Here is a 22,508-nt window from a genome sequence, read left to right as displayed (position 1 = left end):
GGAATTAATTTAATTTAATTTTAAGTTACTAAATTATTTTAATAGTTCCCCACGTTTTAACATGCCATTCAACGCGTCCCGCTTTACCTGTGTTTTATTTATAACCATGAATCAGCCTCTGATATTGATTAGTATAATATCTTATCAGCTACTTGTGGTACCAGATATTTGAATGATCTTCCACCCTACTCTACATTTTTCTCCACATTTTTTACATTATGTAACTGTTCTTATGTAATTTTTGAGATCTGACACCCTGTATATTATGTACAAGATGTTTAGTCTAACATTGAATTGTATATAACCAGCTATCCACTTGAAAAATCAATTTGACCTTTTATAGGAAGATTATTTTAATACAAAATATTTTAGATACAACGTTATACCTCTTTAATCGTTGATTCTCTGTTCTAAGAATAGATATATTTTTTTGTAACATAGTTCTTTTACAAAGTAGCTAATAATCAAATAATTGACTAATCAACTTACACAGAGAAACGAGTATTGTATGTAAAATATTAAAATAACGTTTTTATTTTCATATCTCACACATACTAAAACATTTTAATTTATTGGTAAAATTTTAATTTTAACCAAAGGACATTGTGTCCTCATTTTTAAACCATTACTTTTATTACACTAAAGTAAATAAAATATACAAAACACGAGTTTTTTATGTGCTAACAGTAGTACTAGTGAATATGATTAAATCCATAATTAGTACAATTACCAAGTAATAAATAATATGAAAAATGTTAGTATTCTGAATGCTGCACTTAAAAAAAAAGAAAATTGCAGTTTTAATTATACTACCAAGTAGTAATTATTATAATATATTATTAAGAAACAAATGTTTGCAATATTTCAAAAGTTTCAAAAAATGAACAAATAATTTCAAGAAGATAACATAATAAACTACTACTAGATCTCTAACCAGACAAAGAAGAACATACAAATAAAGAAAAAAACTTTTACAAACTTTATACAAAAAAATATGGTTACCATATCATTGTCTAATTATTAAAAGAAGTATCTATTAATTATGCTTTTTTATAAAATTGTATGAAACAAAGAATTGTTAAGATATTTTTGTAAATATTTTATTTAAATTCAAATATATTTGTATGAATTTCTTGGAGGAAAGAAAGTGGGCTAATAGTTGTAATAAGAATTCTGGAATGTACTGCAGGATGTTATAACGAATTACAAAGGAACCAATATAATATTTATATAAAAAAAAAAAAATATAGCGTAATAACAAAATTGTGTAACTTAAATGTATAACAAATAAAAATAATTGTTTACATGTTTTAGTACAAATTATAAGAATCCTATATATTTTGTGTATCAAATTTGATAACAATTAATTTATACAAATGTTAACAGTACAAAGCTAATATAATTTATAATAATAGATGTAACATAGTGTTCCATTTATTTACAATAAAGTTTTGTACACTGATATTCATAGCATGATTGTTAACAATGTTTAAGATTTGTTATTAATGATTTTGTTAATTGATTAGGTTATAATTTCACAATCGTGTAAAAGAGACTTAACGACTGACTATTATTATACAATTTAATATTATTATTCGATAAGAAAATAACGATAGCTTTTACACAACGGAACATTCACCCTAATTTAGTCGGTAAACAACTGGCACGCAAGGTGGTCAAACGGGATTCCCACCGTGGCTATTCTTAACCAGACCAGGCTAATATTGAATCCGCTCAATTACTTCCAGCTATACTCGCATCGCTAATAAATATAACTGTTATCATCGATTTTTTAATTCCTTTTTTCTATCCCATAGTACGTTCAATGAATCGGTCTTTTACGTTTGAACGAAACATTACAAAGATAAATTTTTATTCCGTAAAAAGAAGAAATAAAACAAAAAAAAAACATTTCAAGCGAAAAGCAATTTTACGTTTAAGCGTTAAAGAATTTGGCACACATCAATGTGCGTCTGTTCCCATCTATATTGGGACACGTATGATACATGTAATTTCCTGAAAAAGTTACATAAACATATTCATATGTAAAAAAGACGAACGAAAAAAAAAAAGAACGAAACAAATGAAAAAAATGTTATTCGTTTGCAAAGCATCGTCAGCAGTTTCGTGTCGACGTACTTTTATTTACTCGCGGGAAAGAGAAGCCGGTCGTCGGTTGAGAAGAAAGACGCACATTGTGAACGCGCAGGAAAGAAACAAGACCGCGAAGAAGAAGAATGGCCGGGTTAAAAATAGCGGCGCGCGTTTTCAAATAAAAACTGATAAGCAACCTGCAGGATAATGATTAAGGAGAAGCGAAAAAGAAGAACCGAGAGCAACATCAGGAGGCGGTAAAAAGCAGCAGGAAAGAACGTACCTCGATAAAAAGAAGATTCGCCAAAGCCAAACCACAACTGTTCTCAGGTAGAGAGAAAGAAGATTCTCGCCGATATCATCTTGGCCCAATGGAATAATATATCGAGTATAATGCGTGATGGTCAAGTTTCGTCGCGTGTGTTGGTACCAATAAAGGTGAGAACCGGTGGTGTGTACAGGGCTCTGGAAGGAGGAATCTCCCACCCTGTAGCTTTTACCCATGCGTTTCGCATGATTTACCGACCATACAATCAAGTGCATCTAACACCAAATGGACAAGTGAACTCAGCGAAATTCGAAATGTTCCAACGAATTAATTAAAATTTCATTTGTGACACTGCGTACGGAGTTAACTAGACGCTCGCAATAGTAAGTAAAAATTGTGATGTAATAAAAAAACGGCGCGCGACTCCTGTGAAAATTTCTCGCCTGATACCAATCTTTTTTTTCCCCCATAGGCGTGCCTAGACGCGTTTCTATAAATCGTATAAGCCGGTCGATACGATAGTCGAGTCTGGCATCGTTTCTCTCGATCGCGTTATCCTTTAAATCGACGATATTAGGTTCCGTATTTTCCTGAGGAACAAATAAAGTAACGTGCCTCCGTTTCGTCACCACTTTCCTGTTGCGTTACATAAACGCATCCGTGGTGTACGCGTAGAAACTTGACCAGCACGGGTATAGATTATCTATCCTGTTTAATACTTGAGAAAAATAAATTGTTTATTAAGACGGTGTGTCAGCACGCTGGCCGATACGGTTCTAGTATCTCCTGAAACACGTCAGTTCTCGGATAGTAAGTCAAACCGGAGGTCGCGAAATGATCTACTAGCTGATGGGTCGCGAAACGAAGACGCTTCGATTTATGATGCCGTGATATGCTAACCATTTTGGTTTCGTTTAAAGCCGAGGGCAACCTTCGGGTGTCCCTCCGCCTCCAGCTTGAGCTGGACTGAAAGAAAAGGAAGAGGGAAAGGAACGAGTTCTTCGGTGCCTGGTGCACAGTCTAGTTCAAGACTCACGATGATAGTGAACGTCCCATGAAGATTCCTCCGGCCGGTTTCCCTTCTCTCTCTTTCTCTCTCGAAAACCATAAGCTAGTGACACAGAGGACCGTCCTAAGTTTTCGTACCGGCTCGCGGGAAAAACTTTGCAGGTCAGTGCACGTTTATCAAAGTGGAAATTTTATATCTAAAAAGAAGTTTCACTTTGGACAATTTGTTTTGATGATTTTTGCAATTCGAACGGCGCGCGAGCGGGGGGGGGGGAGGACAGGTAGCCGGCATCCGTGAATTTGAACACTTTGACGGCCAATGTCACGTATACGTTGTTTTACAATGAAAACGTTTGTAAATTGAAACCCTATCGGTAATCTATTGTTTCTATGAAACGCGAGGCCGTCGAAGCGTTAAGTCACATTGATATCGTATTACTTACACAAGGTACACCGAGAGAAGAACTTTAATTAAAAAATGGAATAATTGTAATTGCAGTATGCGTAGCGTGAGGTATATTTTAGGAACAGAAATGCGCGGTTAAAAGAAGAGATCTTGATTTTCAGGTTTCGCTCTCTACGTTTCTGGCCACACGTGAATAACGTTTCGTTTTCCGAAGACTTGTTTTTATTAACACCATTGTTCGTTGAAAACCGAAATGGCTATAACAATGTGCGATCGTTATTTAAATCGATACCGGTGAACGATATAGATTTTGATTGCGTGCAATTGCGTATGAAACGGATAATGGTAAAGGAGAAGTCAATTAAAAAAAAAACTCGTGCGGCACGAATGCAATTGGTCTCACTATTAATTGATTCGTGCACGCTGATATTATCGAGAAAAAAAAAAATGAAGCAAATTGTTCGTGGTAACCGATAATAATCGATGCTGCGTGATATTAAATGTATGCAAAACTTTTAGTCTCTTTTTCCTATCCGATATAATTAATTTAAATTCAAACGAGTTCCCGCCTTTTTCACGTTTTTTTAAATAACTTCGACGCGAAGAATGTCGGATTCATTGTTCATTAATTGTTTATATAATTAACATCGCAATACGCAATCCTTGTCCCATGATCACGTACGCTTCGTGGAAGATTATTTATAGCGCGAAATCGTTGAATCTGTTGTTTATAAAAGTAATATAATCGGTGACTATCTTCGGAATTACTTAAGATCCTCCGAAGGTTTTTCAGATGGCAACAAATCATAGTCATTAAATCCTGAGTTCCTTGAAAGTTCATGCCGGCACGCACGCGTATCAATGTTTCTAAGCATTATTTAACCAGTTCTGTCCTCATTATATTTCTACGCTGTGAAAAATTTCTTATTTTCATTGAAATTATACGAATTTTAAGTAACGTGCGCTATTTAGTTATTTTGCCCCTTAAGGAACCGCGTCCGGAGAGTCGGCGACGCACGGTACTTACACTTGGCCCCTGTGCTATGATCGAAAAGGGTATAGCCGGATAAGATGGTCAAAAGCGCCCCCAAACCAAATTCGCCTTGCTTTTGAAATATAACGCACGTAACATAATTTTATCAATTAGGTTTACTTAGTCCCGTGTATTTGATAAATAACAGACGAAAAGTAACTCTAACACGCAAAAAACGGCGAAAAAATCGGTTTTTAATTTTTTTAATTATGGCGCACCTTACCAAAAAATCTAAAAAAAATTGAGGTTGATAGTATCAATAATATACACTTATAAAAAAAACATAATCGTAGGACAGCATTTTCTTCAATACAAAATCGCCATTTTTCAGCATTTTTGACGTTTTTGATTTTTCACGACTTCAGTTTTCAATCTAAAAATCTGAAAAAATTCTGTAATATGTGCCTGACAAATAGAAATGTTTCTGATTTTTTTCAGAATTTTCCAATGTCATTAAATAGAAGAAATTGGCCAGAAACTTTGCGATTACATTTTTACCCGTAACTACCCTCCCAGATGAGAGATAGGGTTGAAACTTGGCACAGACTGGTTTTTTTTTATCACCTATCGAATGGTTCATAGCACACTAAGGGCTACACCCTTTTCACGTAATTTCGAGAGGCACGATGATCCTACCGTTAAACTCTCGTGTTTTTATATTAAATCACAGTGAAGATACTATTTATAGATATCCGTATTGAGAAATATCAATACAGGTACACAAGTAACCTGCAGGACTTGTTTCCTCGTAAAGAGCCATAAGAGGTTGTAGAGATCAAGATATTTAAGAAGTTCTTTACATTCTTAGAAGTTCTGTCTCGCCGCTGCTTAGAAGGATAATTTAAAAAGCATCGCTTCATCCTCCAACGTTATTTTACATCATTATGGGAAAAACATTCGCAACCATCAATTCGAATACGATCAAAATCCAATTATCTTCTGATTGGGTTCTATCCTCCAGCAGCGGATATGACGTCAGTTTCGATTAGAGATATAAAATATAGAAAATTTTAAATCATTTTTATCATTTCTTTTTTTGACAATATTCAGGGGCGCCTGGAGGGCGAGGTGCAGGGCGGGTATCGGCCCGTACAGGGGCCCCCGAAAAAAGTTTATTATACTAATAACGATAATAATTATCTTCGTTGGGCCCGTTTAGAGATTTTTAGCGACCGGCGTTTTAACAGAATGAAAACGCAAACATTCGTGAGATGGCTATTAGAGATTCTCGATGCTTACTCGATTCATGCGCAATTTTAGCACGTTCAAGTACGTTTAGCAAAGCGTCAATTGCTTCGTGGTAATTGATGTCTCGTGTTGCCGTTGGAAACTGTTCCCCGACGTGCGGAAAGGTTGACCGATTATTTGAATACCATCACGGATCCAGAAACTTTGTTTCGTTTTCTTTCTCGCGTCTTGTTTCGTACGAACGCTTCCAAAAATATAGGTTATCCATCTTGCATAACCTATGCGTCACGCGCGTTCGATATTTTTCTGCATATTACACGTTTCGTGCTGATTCGAAGACGGCTTTCTTATTTGTTTAAACGAATGATTCATCGCGTGTTACGTACGCACGTACGTGTGGCATACTAGAAAGAAAAAAAAGAAAAAAGATTGTTTTCAATCGAATACTTGAGATACTTGGAATACGCGAAATCTAGATCTCAGCTGGTCGTGAGAAAAATGTAATTAGAAAGGCAACGTTTCAAGGGACATCGTTTGTATTTTTTTTTTTTTTTTTTATTTCGATTACCATAGAATCACATTTATTTCAATGTCTCACTGTTATTTTTAACTATGTACAGAATATTATCAGCTCGAAGGAGATTTATAAATCGTCTCCGCTGTCAGCTTTCGTTTACATTTTCATTTCAATTTCCATCAAACAAAGTTCATCTATTTTTATTAGACGGTTCAGCGTTCGTTGCACGTAAAACATAGAAATCATTACAGTGTTGTTTACTACTGGTTAATCATCGATTGTAAACGGAGCACGTTTACCTTACGGTTTCATTGAATGCGTGTTCTAATGAAAATTGCATTTATTCCGAACAGGCAACTACGTAAGACCGATTCAGCATGCTATATCACGTACGGATCTTTCTAGAGTAGCGCTAGAAAATCATCAACATTAATGATTCGTGCTACGTGTGTCCGTTAGGGGCTGGATCACTTTTCTTTAGATTATCTCTTACGACCTTTAACGCCAGATTTACCGATTAATGAACACTTATTTCTCGGTTGAAAATAATGTAGAAAAATAAGTAGATAAAGGATGAAACCTAATTTAATATATACGTCCATTCTTTATCTCGAAAATAGCCAATATATATTTTAACAAAATATCCTCGATAAAATTTATATATTTTTACTGGTTTGGTAGTTCTAGAGTTAAAAAGGAAGGTTATACTAAAATGATTTACAATTACATAAGAAAGTAAGTTGGTATGTAATTGCGACTAGAAATGATAATTAGTATATAATTACTTTTATAATAATTATAGGTTAAGAATGGTCGGGTTTATGATATATGTTCAGTGGTATAGGTAAGGGGGAGGACTTATGAAAAGGGTATAGCCGAATAAGATGGTCAAAAGTGCCCCCAAACCATTCGATAGGTGATAAAAAAACCAGTCTGTGCCAAGTTTCAATCCTGTATCTCATCTGGGAGGGTAGTTACGGGTAAAAATGTAATTGCGAGGTTTTTGGTCAATTTCTCCTATTTAATGACATTCGAAAATTCTGAAAAAAATCAGAGACATTTCTATTTGTGAGGCACATATTTCTATTTGTGACCATCTTATCCGACTATACCCTTTAGGACTGGCACATCCTCTCAGGATTCACGTCCGGAGAGTCGGCGACGCACGGTACTATAGTTAGCTCCTGTGCTGTGATCGAAAATTTTTACATAATTTTTAGAGATACGATGATCCTACCCTATAAAAATATTAGAATAATTCAGCTAGCAAAATTTCAATGAAAATAAATAGTTGTATGAATAATTGTATTGTACAGTCCGGAGAGTCGGTGACGCACGGTACTATAGTTAGCTCCTGTGCTGTGATAAAAAATTTTTACATAATTTTGAGAGGTACCTTAGAAAAATATTAGAATAATTTAGCTAGAAAAATTTCAATGGAAATAAATAGTTATATAAATAATTGTATTCTACATGCCTTTATTATTATTATTACCTCTGGAATAAAAAGCCCAGTTACACCAATGAGAAAAAATGAACTTTTATCTGAGATTATTCTATTTATTTCTTTTTTATAATTATGTCGTGACACAGGGCATAAAAGTTTAGTCGAAGTGAAAACAATGAGTTGAGGTAGCGCGTGTGTATAGCGGTGGTAATAATTTATACGTTTGTAAGCATCGATAAGGAATAAAAAACATCTGTGTTGATTAAGGAAAATCGTTTGTGAAATTGCCTGGCAATAAATTTCAACAGCCTGACGGTTCGTTTAATATCGTTTACAACGTTGGATTCTGGCAGAGGAAAAACAAACTACCTCTGACTCATTGATAATTTTGAATTTCAATCAAATTTTTTTATTGCCATTTGAATTTCTATTACAAGTCGTTATTTCTCCGCTACCGCCCACTCGGTATCGCGTGCACAGCCTGGTCGGGGGGAGAAAGGTTTGCGTGACGCAGAGGGACCAGGCGAATTTTAGGAAGGGAAATTGTTGCATTTAAACCTGTTCCATCTACGACGAAAGGAACAAATAATAAAACATGTTTTGTTTTCCGCGAGAGACAGATAGCCATACACCACGTTCACTTTATCCTGTAACCTTGGTCCAAATACCAGAGCGTAGAAATTTTGTTTTTCCATCAATCCCGAAAATTTTCCGATATTTATTCATTCTGAAAAGCAATTAATTCTTTGTTGAGGAAAAAAAGAAAGAACCTTCCTTTGTAACGGAAAAAGAAAAGGTGTATACCGAATGTGAATTATTTCGAGTTAATCAGTTAACCGTGGAGTTTAGTTTTAAAAATCCCCCCCGGAATTAAAATCAAGCAAATTCGAAAAGACGAAAAAAGTAAAGCAAAACGAGGAAGGGTTACATTTTTATTCGATATAAAATTAACAGTACATTGTTGAAAAGGTTATTATTATTAAAAACTTAGAGATTGTCGAAAAATAATAAAATTTATGAACAAGAAAAATTAAAGAAGGAAAAATAATTTTAAGTGATTAAAATATACGAAACAATTCGGAGAATACCAGATGCATTGGGGAATACCCAATACACAAACAAGAATAATCAATTTTTTTTTCATAAAATACATGTAAAGTACATTGCAGTTCTATTGGTAATATAAAGGAAACGTACCACCAAATGACATTTTTATTTCATCTTATTGAAATTCCGAGTTTTTATAGTCAATAGTAATTTTTTATTTCACAAGACGTGTATACACGTTAATCGTAGTTAATTGGTTAAAAATATCGATGAAACGATTGTGTTGTCATTTTCAGTAAACATTAAGCTTCAAATTAACGTGTCATAAGTGGTATTTTACAATAATTTTATGTCATCTATCATCGGTTAAAGATCATCCAACTCCTACAAATGACAACCGGTTATTTTATCTGAAGGACATTAATGAAATGCTCGTGTAATTGTTTTTCTGGAATCTTAAACTTTAACCCTTTTATGCACGAATCTTTCTGTGGAAACAATTTTTTTAATTTTACCTGTATAACGGGCTTTTGATTACGAATCTTAAATCAGATTTTCAAAATTCAAGATGGCGGATCCAATATGGCGGACTAAAGATAAAAAATATCGCTAATGCTGTGAAATTTTGGACATAAGGATTTATGGGGTCGCTGATTATAAATCTGGAATCAGATTTTTAAAATTCAAAATGGCGGATCCAATATGGCGGACTAAAGATAAAAAATATCGCTAATGCTGTGAAATTTTGGATATAAGGATTTATGGGGTCGCTGATTATAAATCTGGAATCAGATTTCCAAAATTCAAGATGGCGGATTCAATATGGCGGACTAAAAAATAGAAAATATCGCTAATACTGTAAAATTTTGAATATAAGGATTTATAGGGTCGCTGATTACGAATCTAGAGTCAAATTTTCAAAATTCAAGATGGAGGATTCAATATGGCGGACTAAAAAATAGAAAACATCGCTAATGCTGTGAAGTTTTGAATATGAAGGTTTATGGGATTGCTAATTACAAATCTGGAATCAGATTTTCAAAATTCAAGATGGAGGATTCAATATGGCGGACTAAAAAATAGAAAATATCGCCAATGCTGTGAAATTTTGAATATAAGTGTTTATGGGGTAGCTGATTATAAATCTGGAATCAGATTTTCAAAATTCAAGATGGTAGATTCAATATGGTGGAGTAAAAAATAGAAAATATCGCTAATGCTGTGAAATTTTGAATATAAGAGTTTATAGGGTCGTTGTTTACGAATCTGGAATCAGATTTTCAAAATTCAAGATGGCGGATTCACAGCGATAGCATTATTTTCTATTTCTGGTCAGCCATATTGAATATCGAAAATCTGATTCCAGTTTCGTAATCAATGACCCCAAAAACATAAATCAGCATCAAAATATCGAAATGTTCACATTCGAATTTTATCAGAATCGATTTTTTTCTTAAAAAAAGGCAGCATTCTTTCATACTTGATTTATTTATAACAAAATTCAATGAACAAAAGGAAGCTACCAGGATCAACAAATTGTTAGATTCACATCTCAGTATATCATCAGAAAAGTTTCCGTACAAAAATAACCAGGGAGTAAAATTTTAGAGCTAAAAAGTAGAAGAGCAAAAGGTGACCCATATATGTGTCACCGTTCAGGAAAGGATTAAATCAATGTACAAGTATTATTTCAGAATCCTACTAGGATTGTAAGGTTATAAAATAAATCTGATGCAACGTTGCTTCTGATGGTGCACGTACGTCCATAGCTAACACTTTCTAATATGCTTTCAGGTGAATTTGATCAGCTGTATTCCACCGTCACTCTCTCCGCCATAATGACGATGAAAAGTGTGAAAACGAAATTGGTACCGCCGGACGGAGGATGGGGATGGGTGGTCCTTTCTTCGGCTCTGGTGGTCAACTTCCTAATCCCAGGAACCGTGAAGTCGTTCGGTGTCCTGTTCGTCGAGTTCCTTCACGTTTTCAAAGCCTCCTCCACAGCTGCCTCGTGGATGCCAGCGTTATGCTACTTCTTATACAACTCGTTAGGTAAATGATTTACTATGTCCAATGATTTAACGATCCTCTATTTTTCTAGCTTCCTCTGCAACGATCTTATCTCTGAGTTATCGTCGAAAAAGCGTGCGGCTCTTCAATTTACGAGAAAATTGAAGAAATCCTCATGAATTTAAATAGAATCGGCAATTACATGGAAAAATATAATTGTTCCTCGAAGAGTTTCGTTAAAGCTGTAGTTATTCTTTTCAACTTCTATACACTTCTTCTTTTTATTATTATTTGTAAAGGAGGTTGAAAGAAATTTCAACGAATACTTCTAATTGACCGTCACGCGAGGCGCTCGTTCATTTAACACATTATGTAACTGTTATTGGATCATCGATCATCCACGCTACGAATGTTGTTTCTGAAATTTCATATTTTACAGGTCCTCTGTCGAGCATACTATCCACCAGATACTCGTACAAAGTGGTCACCATAATCGGTGGTGCATTTGCAGCCTGTGGAATGATGTCGAGTTATTTCGCTAACTCGGTCTCGTATTTATACGTCAGGTATTGTTTTCGAGAAAATACGATACAGGATGCGAACGAATTGGTAAACCGACGGGAATAACGTTTCTTGAAAAAAAAAATAAAGAAGATAAACATCCCTCGTAGGAGCCTTGATTTTCTAGAAAATCACTTTTGATGATCTGCCAAGCACTTGTTAACTAATGCTCGTTGAATGACACTTTCGCGAACAGAATATTTCTACACGATGCTTTGTACAACTCTCACGGACGACTAGAATTCTTTAGAATTCTAAACCATTCGGTTTTTTTATTAAACAATAAACAGCTGCGAATTAAACTTCTCCCGGAATTGGCACCAATTCGGCCGGACTCTGTAGAGAACAGAGCTAAAAAGTATGAATTAACCAAAAGTTTACTTTATTGTAGTTACGGATTGATGGTTGGGATCGGAGCTGGATTAACATTTCCTCCAACGGTGTATATCGTAACGTCGTACTTTGAAAGACTTCGAGGTTTCGCTAATGGTCTGTGCATTTCCGGTAGCGCGATCGGAACCATCGTCCTACCACCGTTCTTGCAATATCTTCTCGACTGTTTTGGTTACAGGTAAAAGAGAATCTCTATATTCAGAATTAGAATATAGTAGTTAACGGTCGCTGATTACGAATCTGAAATCAGATTTTCAAAATTCGGATTCAAAATTCAATTTAGACTTTGAATTCGTGATCAGCAAACCAAGTAACCCGTACGTACAGAATTTCACAGCGGTAGCAGTATTTTCAATTCTTCGTCAGCCATATTGGATCTGCCATATCGAATTTCGAAAATCTGATTCCAGATTTGCAATCAGCGATCCCAAAAACCCTTATGTTCAAAATTTCATAGCATTAGAGATATTTTCTATTCTTTTGGTCCGCCATATTGAATCCGCCACCTTGAATTTTGGAAATCTGATTCTAGATTTATAATCAGCGATCCCAAAAACCCTTATGTTCAAAATTTCATAGCGTTAGCGATATTTTCTTTTCTTTTGGTCCGCCATATTGAATCCGCCATCTTGAATTTTGAAAATCTGATTTCAGATTTACAATCAGCGACCCCATAAACCCCATATGTTCCAAATTTCATAGCATTAGCGATATTTTCTATTCTTTTGGTCCGCCATATTGAATCCGCCATCTTGAATTTTGAAAATCTGATTTCAGATTTATAATCAGCGACCCCATAAACCCTTAAACTCAAAATTTCACAGAATTAGCGATATTTTTTATGTATTGGTCCGCCATATTGAATCCGCCATTTTGAATTTTGAAAATCTGATTCCAGATTTGTAATCAGCGATCTCAAAAACCCTTAAACTCAAAATTTCACAGAATTAGCGATATTTTCTATTTTTTGGTCCGCCATTTTGAATTTTGAAAATCTGATTCCAGTTCCGTAATCAGTGACCCCAAAAACATAAATTGGCATCAAAATATCGATATGTTCACATTTGAATTTTATCAGAATCAACTTTTTTTTTTAAACAGCATTCTTTCATGCTTCATCTGTTCATAACAAAATTCAGTAAACAATAGGAAGTTTTTGGGATCAACAGATTGTTAGATTCACATTTCAAAATTTTAGAGCTAAAAAGCGGAAGAGCAAAAGGCGACACATATATTAAGAAAAGTATTATTCATCTTTCCAGAGGCGCTGTATTAATTATGGGCGCGCTTACGTTGAATACATTAGTTTGCGGTTTGCTCTATCATCCTGTTGAAGAGCATATGATTTCTGTGCCGATCGAGAAAGGAATCGACAATGAGGCGTTAACCATTGATGAACCGGTCGTCGATAAAAAAAAACAAACAGGTAATGATAAAATGATATTATTAATCTTCATTGTCTAACATTAACTCTTATAGAAACTCAAATCTCGTACGACGATGCTGGTTCAGAAAAAGAAAAGCAGTGCAAAGATGAAACCATAATCGACGATTCTAAGGTGGATCATTGTTCGAAAGACAGTAAAGAGGACACAAGTGAAAATGAAAAAGATACTTCGAGTATAAAGGACAAAGATTCCAACATAAAAGAAGGAGATGCTTTAAACGAGCAGGTTGTATCGCAGAGAGAAAGCAGCGCATCTGAAATTGATCCAACGAGCGATAAATTGAAGAGTGAAAAATCGGACTTAAATAACCAGTTAAAGGATACGAAGAAAGATGAGAAAATTTGTGAAAGTTCGAAAAAAGATTTTGGAGAATTATCCGAAAAGTCAACGTCGAAAACGTCGTTGTCCAAGGTAGAGGAAAAAAAAAGTAGATGTCATTTCTTTGATCTGAGCGTGCTGAGGGATCCGATTTATTTAGTTATTCTTATCTCGAATTCCACCTCGGCTATTAGTAATACCAATTTTATGATTCTATTACCGTCCTACGCTATTTCCCAAGGTTTTGATAAAAATTCGTCCGCTTTGCTTTTGTCAGTCGTTTCGGCTCTTGATTTAGTTGGAAGGATCAGTGGTGCTTCTCTGTCGGACATTGATTTCGTGCCAAAATATTACTATTTCGTTGGTGGACTTGGAACTAGCGGGATAGCTTTGGCACTCCTACCAATGGCGACAAGTTACGCGATGCTTTCATTTTTCTGTGCACTGTTTGGTCTGTCGTCCGGCATGTACATTGGGATCACAACGGTGATCTTAGCTGACATGCTTGGTACTGAAAAACTTAGCTCATCGTATGGAATATCTTTGTTCGTTAACGGTGTTTTACAGCTGGTGGGTCCACCTATTTGTGGTGTTGTATTTGAGGCTGTAGGATCATACAAGCCAATCTTCTTATCTTTTGGTATCATACTTATCCTGGGAACCGCATTATGGGCAGTGGTCCCTCTTATAAACAGGAACAATAAAAAGAATCTACAGATTGTATAACAATTGATGATTGTTAGTTTTTTATGATGAAATTATACGAAATTGTAAAGTATTATAGGTGTTTCAACATCAGCATTGTAACTGCCATTTAAACAATTAGCTAGACGTTATTTTCTATAATGCCATTCCCTTTCTTCTCTCTTTTTCACCAAACATTAGAAATTAGTACAATTAATCAAAGATGTATCGACATCGATGATTCGTTAGTATTATTATTCTATTGAATACTGATTAATACTTTACAAATTTATATGTAGATCATTAAAATATACTATTTGACGTGTGCGGTTCACGCATGCTTAGTTAGTGCCTTATAGTCTAATTAATTAATTAATTAATTAATTAATTAATCAGCTCAAGACAGTTCTGTCGAAGAACGACAGAGATATATTTAATTAATAAAATAATTGAATTATCATAATTGCAATACTACTGGACAGTGACAATATTAGTAACATAGTTAATAATATTGTTAAAATAATAAAATGAAATAAGATTAAAAAGACGAAGATAATGATATTATAAAAATACTATATAATTTGTAAGATTTTTTCAATTTTAAACTTTAATTATATGTAACGTCTTCTATACGGAAGATGATAGATCTAAGTATAGTGAACGATATTAATAATAATTGAAGAACGCGGCAATATAAAAAATATTGTCAAACCTTGTTAAAACAACATATTTTTCCTCAAGTTTGCAATAAGCAGTTAAATTAAAAAAAAAACCTTTCCATTTAGTGATATGTAGTTTACATGGAAACGATGTGTTTAAAATGAATTAATATAAAACTAATTATTGCGGTTTCTGTTTGAAACGTGAACACGTTTTAAACATATTTATAAACATATTTATTTTATAATCAAAGTAATAGTATTGTCGTAATGATTGTTATCCAGCGATCATAAATAATTACCTTTTAATAACATTGATGTAGTTATTAAAAGTAATGAATATATTAATATTACCATAGGATAAAAATAAATATTCATTTCCTCTTTAGGGGAAGAGAGCTATTCAAAAATTTACAATTGTACCAAAGTATCATTTTGTATACTATTGTCAGTTTTCAACAATTTCTTGGTGCTTAAACTTGTTGGTTTATTAATTCTCTTACCATTACTGTATAGTGTATGTATGTGTTATCAAATTCGAAGAATGTACTTGTAAACATTAAGAATTTTTATTGTGCAATATTCTTATTGTTATAAACATTTCTCTAGCGATAACATATACATGAACATGTTGTAACAATAAACGTATATATTTTTATACATTTCATTAGCATTAAATAAACAAGCCAGCCACCTTTGATAAATAAAACAAGTTGCCCTATAGCTGATACGGATTCCTTAAATTTAAAATATCATATGGAACATCATAAAATTGTTATTTTTCAGTAAAAAGGTATTAAATGTGATTCCACTATGTTTGTGCAATATAAATTCTTGATGCTTAAGTTTTATTTATTAACTGACTGATGTACTTGGAGATTATTTCACCTGCTCAATTACAGTTACTATTTTAAAGTGACTTTATTAAAGAAATTTTAGTATTGTATAGAAACCTTTGATCAATGATACATTGTATTAAATAGAAAAGTAAAAATCGTAAATGAAACATTTGGATTAGAATAATTTTTATTGAAAATAATATATAAAAAGAAAGTAATACATGTATAATGATATTCTAGTTTTTAAAAATACAAGCTAATAAATTCTATTGCTACTGGATAAAAGTATAGTATTTGTTGTTTATGCTACATTATATTTACATTTTATTATTGTGCTTTATAACTAACTTACAGTAGTACATATTACATTTTAGTAAATATTACAAGACTACAAATGTTCAGTATTTCCAGCATAGAACATTTTATCTACCGTTGTACTTATCTATTCCTGAAAAATACACGGTATATCCGATCAGGAGGAACAACAGGAAAGGAGTTGAACGTACATAAAAAAGAAAACAGGGCTTTATTTCTTAATATACCGATGTTCAAAATTTTTAAAAATTCCGCCAATAAACAGATGGCGGTATCTAGCGGCTTGTGCGAAAATAAGCTTTCCTGTTTTACCACCAGACGGCGCAAAATTTACGTTTACTTTTAGTTCTTTTTACCAACGCTAGGCGCGCTTTTGTAGTAGCATCGCAAGTCGCTAGATAGCGCCACTTGTTTTTTGGCGGAATTTTTAAAAATATTAAAATTGTTTGAACACAAAGTCCTGTGCAAAAAAATAATGCTTTACATTTTTAACTTACATTTTCATGTAGATTCAGCCCTTTTTCGGTTATACCATCAGATCGAAAATACCCTGTATACTTGATATGAAAATAGGTGTATAGTATCCTATTGTATCTTCTTCATTAAATTTTAAAGAAATATTGTTGAATTATAAGCATCATCTAAGGCATACAGAGTTATATTTTGCTGAGGAATTATGTTAACATTTGATCTCAATCAATGCACTGGCAAACATTTTTTATAAGATACGGAAGAATATAATAGAACATGTTCTTCTAAAATTTTATTTTTTAATAATCTCTATGTATCGTCAATTATCATGCACCTAAATTTATAATCGTTATAAAGATAATTGAAGATGGTTTTGTTTCAAATCAAATTCATGTATTATTTAGCACTAATTGTTGGAATAAGTTTTGTAATCTATGTAATGAGCACGAATATTAACTTATAAAAGTTTCATTTCCATCAAAATTATTTAAAAAAGAAGCTAAAGTTTTTGATTATTTCTTAAATCTTCTATCTAGAATTATTATCCTACAATTGTACTATATTTATTTCAATTACACTACATTTTGAGAAAATATATTTTAACAATGTAAGCAAAATTAAACGCTATAGTATTATATCTATATTATTCTATACATATATATATGTATATATATATATATATATATTTATTTAAAAAAAAGTTTATGTAATTCATATGATGAAACACATTATAGAATAAATTATTTACAAAACTTATTTCAATTCTTCAAGAATTATCTTAATACACTAAATAGGTAAAAAATAAAGGATACACATACATATAAAGAAATCTGATTGTGCTGAACAGTATTTCAATACTTACTTCAATGAAGAATGAGATACATTTTTATTCTCGAAATTCTTTTACGAATGAAAACCTAACACGAAATTTCGAAAAATCTCCACAACCGACAAAATTTATGCAGTAGCGATTACGAAGTAGCCGTATCCCTGCGTCCACTGAACGACACAATAGAACGAATACCTTTTACCGACGTCTGAAATAATTCAACAAAATACATAGTTTAATTCATGGATAAATTCTTCTACTTCAACACAGTAAACGTATTTAATCATGACAATGATTGCGATGTTATTGACGATGATGGAAGTGGCAATGAGGGTGGAGGTAATGATAATAGTTATCGCTTCATACTATCGACAGAAATGTTATTTTGTTAACTATTTAAACCAATAAAAATGAAACACGGTCCCAAACAAATGAAAGATTGGCATATAGAAGAAAAATCATAGGAGTAATGTAGTATTATTTAGTATTCAATATTTAAAATTGTTAATACAAGATCATTGTTAAAAGCATTCATAGTACAAAGAATAATATAGTGACATTAGGGTAATGAAATAAAAAGTTAGTAAATTTGTTAGTCGTACTCAAGAGAAAGCAGCTAAGTGATACATACAATGTTGGCAGTAAGGCTGCAGTTAAAAGCCGAATTAACAAAAGGCTGAAGAATGCCTGAAAGAAAGAAAATATACACGAATAAAAAATCTGTAAAAAAAAAAATGTTATAAAAATCAGGTTAGAGATCAAATTGTTTATGAAATATCAAATATTGAATACATAATGTAACAAATATAAATATATAAAGCAAAGCAAAATATAAAATGTATCAAACATATGTTTAAGAAAATAATATAATAATAATGATAATTTTAACTATCATAATAATTATAATCACATCGACAATGACGTATGGCGATAACGATGACGATGACAATGACCAAATGACACTGACGAAAAATGGTAATGTAAAAATATGATACTAATTTCGCATAAATCGAGCTATTAGCATAAAGAGTAATCAAATCTTAATCAGAATAATAATAATTACGTAAATATATAATGTGTCGTTACGTTAGTAATCAGCGTTGTTTTAATATACTTAAATATAAATTTATCAATGATATATTGACCTTTTTCTTCGAGCCATTGAGATAGTCCTTATACATTTCTGAGCGAAGATACCTCGAGTAACTATCACTTTTCATCAGATGATAAACGTGTGCCTAAAATTGAACAATAGGATAGAATATTTTCGAATTTTTCTGTAGAATAGTTAAACTCCAATGAATCTCTTTTAGCTTCAAAAATATTTTGCTTGGAATTTGTACCGCTGCTATGTCGAAACACCATCGATCAGCTTTCGGTAGATTCTTCTTTGTTACCTCGTAAGACTGAGAATCAACGTTAATTGGACAACTAGCATCTGAACCCAAATATTCATTCCAGATTTCATTTACTTTAGTTTGGACTTCTTTTTGTGGTAACGCTTTCAATTCCTGAACAGCTTCCCAAAATCTATGTACAAAGTTTCATATTTTACATTTGTAATGATAGTCGAATTAAAAAGAGCAGAGTTATTGGTAAACTCACTTTAGATTTTCACCACTAAACTCTTTATCCAGAAAACGTATAAACTGTTCTCTACCAACAGGATCTTGCAACAATTCTTGCAAGCTAAAAGCCCATCTTTTCACTCTTCTCGTAGATACTTCTTTTCTATTTTACAGGCAATCAATTGTTTCATTTTAAAAATATGAAGAAAAATACAGAACAATAAAAAGAAAATGATAATATATACATACGCTAGTTTCTCTTGTTCCCACATTTCAGAATTATCTGATATCCATGGATTCGTGAGCTCAGGTTGTATGAAAAAGGGATCATATTCTACGTACTGCTCAAAATATGCAATTAGACTAAAATAATTAAAATATTATACATATTATAAGTATTTTTGATCATGACAATAAATATAAAATATTTACTTACGCTTCGGAAACTTTCGAAACTTTGATATTTGTTCTATCTAACCTAGATTTTAACATTTCAATTTCTTTATTTAGGGCTTCTACCGAAAACGCTGCATATGACTCTGAGTGGGGGGAAATTTGAGTACTACCTAGACCTAATTGTAAATGCTTATTTGACCTCGAAATCGGCTTATATGTACGACACGCTTTTTTTATATCTAATTCTGTTGTATTCACGCAACCCGGCTAAAATAATATATTGTAATTGTATACCATGAAAAGCATTTAACAAAAATGAATGTTACACAATTAAAATTCTTACCATCGGTCTGTACACGTCCCAGAATGCTCTTTCTTGACTATCTAATACCTTCCTCTCTAATTTGTCTCTCTTCTTATCAACTTTACTTTGTGCTTCTGCTTGCATAAAAATAAATTCCCACTTTCGTGAAAACATCTTTTGCAATTTAGCCAAATTCTCAGCTTCGTAATCTGCTAATTCTAAACGAGTTTTGTTCTGCATCGTTCGTTTACATAAATAAACAGCTGTAATATTTCAAATAAATTGTACATTTTTTATAATACAATTTTGACTATAAACTCTTTTAGCGGTTACGAAAGAACAACTGTTATACCATAATCAGTATTTTCTGGTTCCCAGCAATTCGACGGCCAAAAATATGGTGTTTGAAACCTGTAGAAAGTATTGTCATTTTTTACTGTAAGGCAGTGGTCATCTATAGGGAAAAAATATCCATGGGATGCCATTAGATGCGCCACGTGAAGTGCTTCTACCAAATTATTAACGTGTAATTAGCTGAAATTCAATATGTCGTTCATTAAAATCTCAATTTTAAATACCTTGATCATCTATAACCATGGTTTTCATCATCCAGGATATTAAATCTGTGCCTAAAGAAATGAAAGATTAGTTACTCTAACTTTACTTTCTAAATGTTAAAAAGAAACACTTAAAATAAATCGTCAGAATATTACCAGTAAAAACTGAAGGTGTTTTTGTCATAAAATTCTTTACTGTTTTCACTGGAACACCTGTAACTTCATCTGACATTTTTTCTACGATATCCTCCATCTGAAATACATATATACGTAAAGTAATAAAGCAGTTTGAAAAAATATTAGACGGTCAAGATTAAAAACTGTGACATAGTTACCTTCTGATACACAAGAAAATTTGGTGTATCTTCCACGCAAGAGGCAGTGATATGATATGTCGGGCTACTAGGAGATTTGTCGACTGCTTCATCATTTTGATTGTTGTATTGATTTATTTGAGTATCTCTGTTTCTAAGTCGTTCCGTTGTTCCTCCAATATCACTGTTTTCATTTTGTTTACGGCGACATGCCGATTTTTCAGAATTCATAGTTACCATATCCAAGCTATAAAATATATTAAGATGTTATTTCAACTAATCTATTCATTTCTAAAAAGCATGTATAATAAAAATATGCTTACCTTAAGAAACTTTAATTCCTTATTATACTAAGAAAAATAGAATGCTTTGTCAGTATCATATTTATCAGGATCTAAAGCAAAATTTAATAAACTGATCGATCACTCTTTTACAAGCAATCCAATTGTACATTTCAAAGAAATGATAGAGAAACAAGGAACTGGTATAATACACATATAAATAATGAATATTCAAATAAACACTGCTGTTGGTGATACTTTATGAATTCCACCAACACTTTTACTGTATTATAAAATGTAGCTTACGAAAAAATTTGCCGAATTCAATGAGAAAATAAAAATAAACAATATCACTGATTAAGCTATAAACAGCAAATTTTTCATTTGACAAATGATTTTTTATGAGGAGTATTTAATAATCACGCTTTCTTTATACAAGGAATAATATTGCATCGTTATTTCTGGAATTTATTTTTTACAGTTAAACCGTGTTTAAAGCAGAAATCTTTATTTTTGTTACACGATCAATATTCCGAAATTGTAAGACATGAACACTTTGTTTTCACAGTCTATATACACTTAAGAGAGTTTATGTTTCTTTCAAATGCATCTTTTTAAATGTTTAACAAATATACGTTGGGTGAACTTTACTTATAGATAATAAATTATTTTTTTTATAACTAAAATAAGATATCAGCATCTTTTAGTTAGGGTAATTCCTTTATGTATGTATGCGAAACACGACTGCGCGCACGATTTCAGATTGCTATTAAGGTGGGAGAAGGATCATATACATATATAGCAAAAAGAAGAAACTGAAAAGAAGAAGAATAACAGCAATTATATATAATAAATACAATATGACTTGTTTGAAAGAATTGAAAACTCAGTTTATATTCAAAAAGTTGAAATTGTTAAAAGTAACTTATAACTGTTTCAATATATTCATCAGAATATAAAAATGACGTATTCTTCTTTATAAGAAACATTACATTAACATTTAAACATGCACTAATATGTATTTAAATACAGATTAAATTACTAAAATACATGTCCATAAATAATCTTTATTTCTTCACTTCTGGATGCAATAAAATCTTTAATAAATTCAATTCCTTTTCAATATACAAGTTATACGCAATCCATTTCAGAATGTATCTTCGCACATGTAGTTTTTATATATAAACTTAATGTACAGAATGCGCACAAGCGCACATATATTATATACATACATACAAAACAATTATAGCGTATTTAACATGTTTTTAACATTGCTAAGTTATCAATAATATTCATATTCATGAATTATCAAAAAATGTCATAATCCTCAGCAAAATATGTGGCTAAATATAATCGTGTTTTTTTTTTTTAGAAAGATTTTGGATCATTTGGGTTACAAATATGTTAGAAAACATTAAATTAATAATTTATATAATATTTCCAAATCCACAAAATTGTTCATAATTACAAAATACTTTATAGTCTCGTATCGTATAAATTTTATCACCCCTTTTTCTATATAACAATTGATTTTAGAAGTAAAATTATATACA

The 22,508-nt window shown here is 32.3% G+C and overlaps 2 protein-coding genes across 8 annotated transcripts; one reads left to right on the top strand and one right to left on the bottom strand.

Annotated features, from left to right (window-relative positions):
* Positions 1–875: 875 nt before the first annotated feature.
* Positions 876–15,924, top strand: LOC114879493 (monocarboxylate transporter 13-like). 3 transcript variants are annotated; one of them, XM_046289256.1, is made up of 7 exons: positions 876–2,424; positions 3,283–3,532; positions 10,803–11,060; positions 11,458–11,584; positions 11,971–12,150; positions 13,235–13,398; positions 13,452–15,924. In XM_046289256.1, exons 3-7 carry the CDS (start codon positions 10,847–10,849, stop codon positions 14,462–14,464), a joined length of 1,698 nt encoding a protein of 565 aa, XP_046145212.1. In that variant the 5' UTR covers positions 876–2,424; positions 3,283–3,532; positions 10,803–10,846; the 3' UTR covers positions 14,465–15,924. The 3 variants fall into 3 exon arrangements, with proteins under 3 accessions (XP_046145212.1, XP_029050296.2, XP_046145213.1); XM_029194463.2 differs by having other exon boundaries at positions 876–2,745; XM_046289257.1 differs by lacking the exon at positions 3,283–3,532 and having other exon boundaries at positions 876–2,745.
* A 289-nt stretch (positions 15,925–16,213) lies between these two features.
* Positions 16,214–21,732, bottom strand: LOC114879494 (regulator of G-protein signaling 7). 5 transcript variants are annotated; one of them, XM_029194467.2, is made up of 13 exons: positions 20,998–21,729; positions 20,696–20,921; positions 20,517–20,613; positions 20,382–20,432; positions 20,156–20,311; positions 19,843–20,066; positions 19,540–19,766; positions 19,353–19,466; positions 19,141–19,266; positions 18,879–19,065; positions 18,681–18,773; positions 18,167–18,222; positions 16,214–17,743 (listed from the first exon to the last, which is right to left on the bottom strand). In XM_029194467.2, exons 2-13 carry the CDS (start codon positions 20,912–20,914, stop codon positions 17,734–17,736), a joined length of 1,560 nt encoding a protein of 519 aa, XP_029050300.1. In that variant the 5' UTR covers positions 20,915–20,921; positions 20,998–21,729; the 3' UTR covers positions 16,214–17,733. The 5 variants fall into 5 exon arrangements, with proteins under 5 accessions (XP_029050300.1, XP_029050301.1, XP_029050298.1 ...); XM_029194465.2 differs by lacking the exon at positions 16,214–17,743 and having other exon boundaries at positions 18,006–18,222; positions 20,998–21,024; positions 21,262–21,730; XM_029194468.2 differs by lacking the exon at positions 18,167–18,222.
* Positions 21,733–22,508: the final 776 nt, after the last annotated feature.

Source organism: Osmia bicornis, chromosome 16 (assembly GCF_907164935.1).
Source record: "Osmia bicornis bicornis chromosome 16, iOsmBic2.1, whole genome shotgun sequence".
NCBI lineage: Eukaryota > Metazoa > Arthropoda > Insecta > Hymenoptera > Megachilidae > Osmia > Osmia bicornis.
Note: the sequence above shows the minus strand (reverse complement) of the source record. Positions and strands in the feature narration are given on the sequence as shown.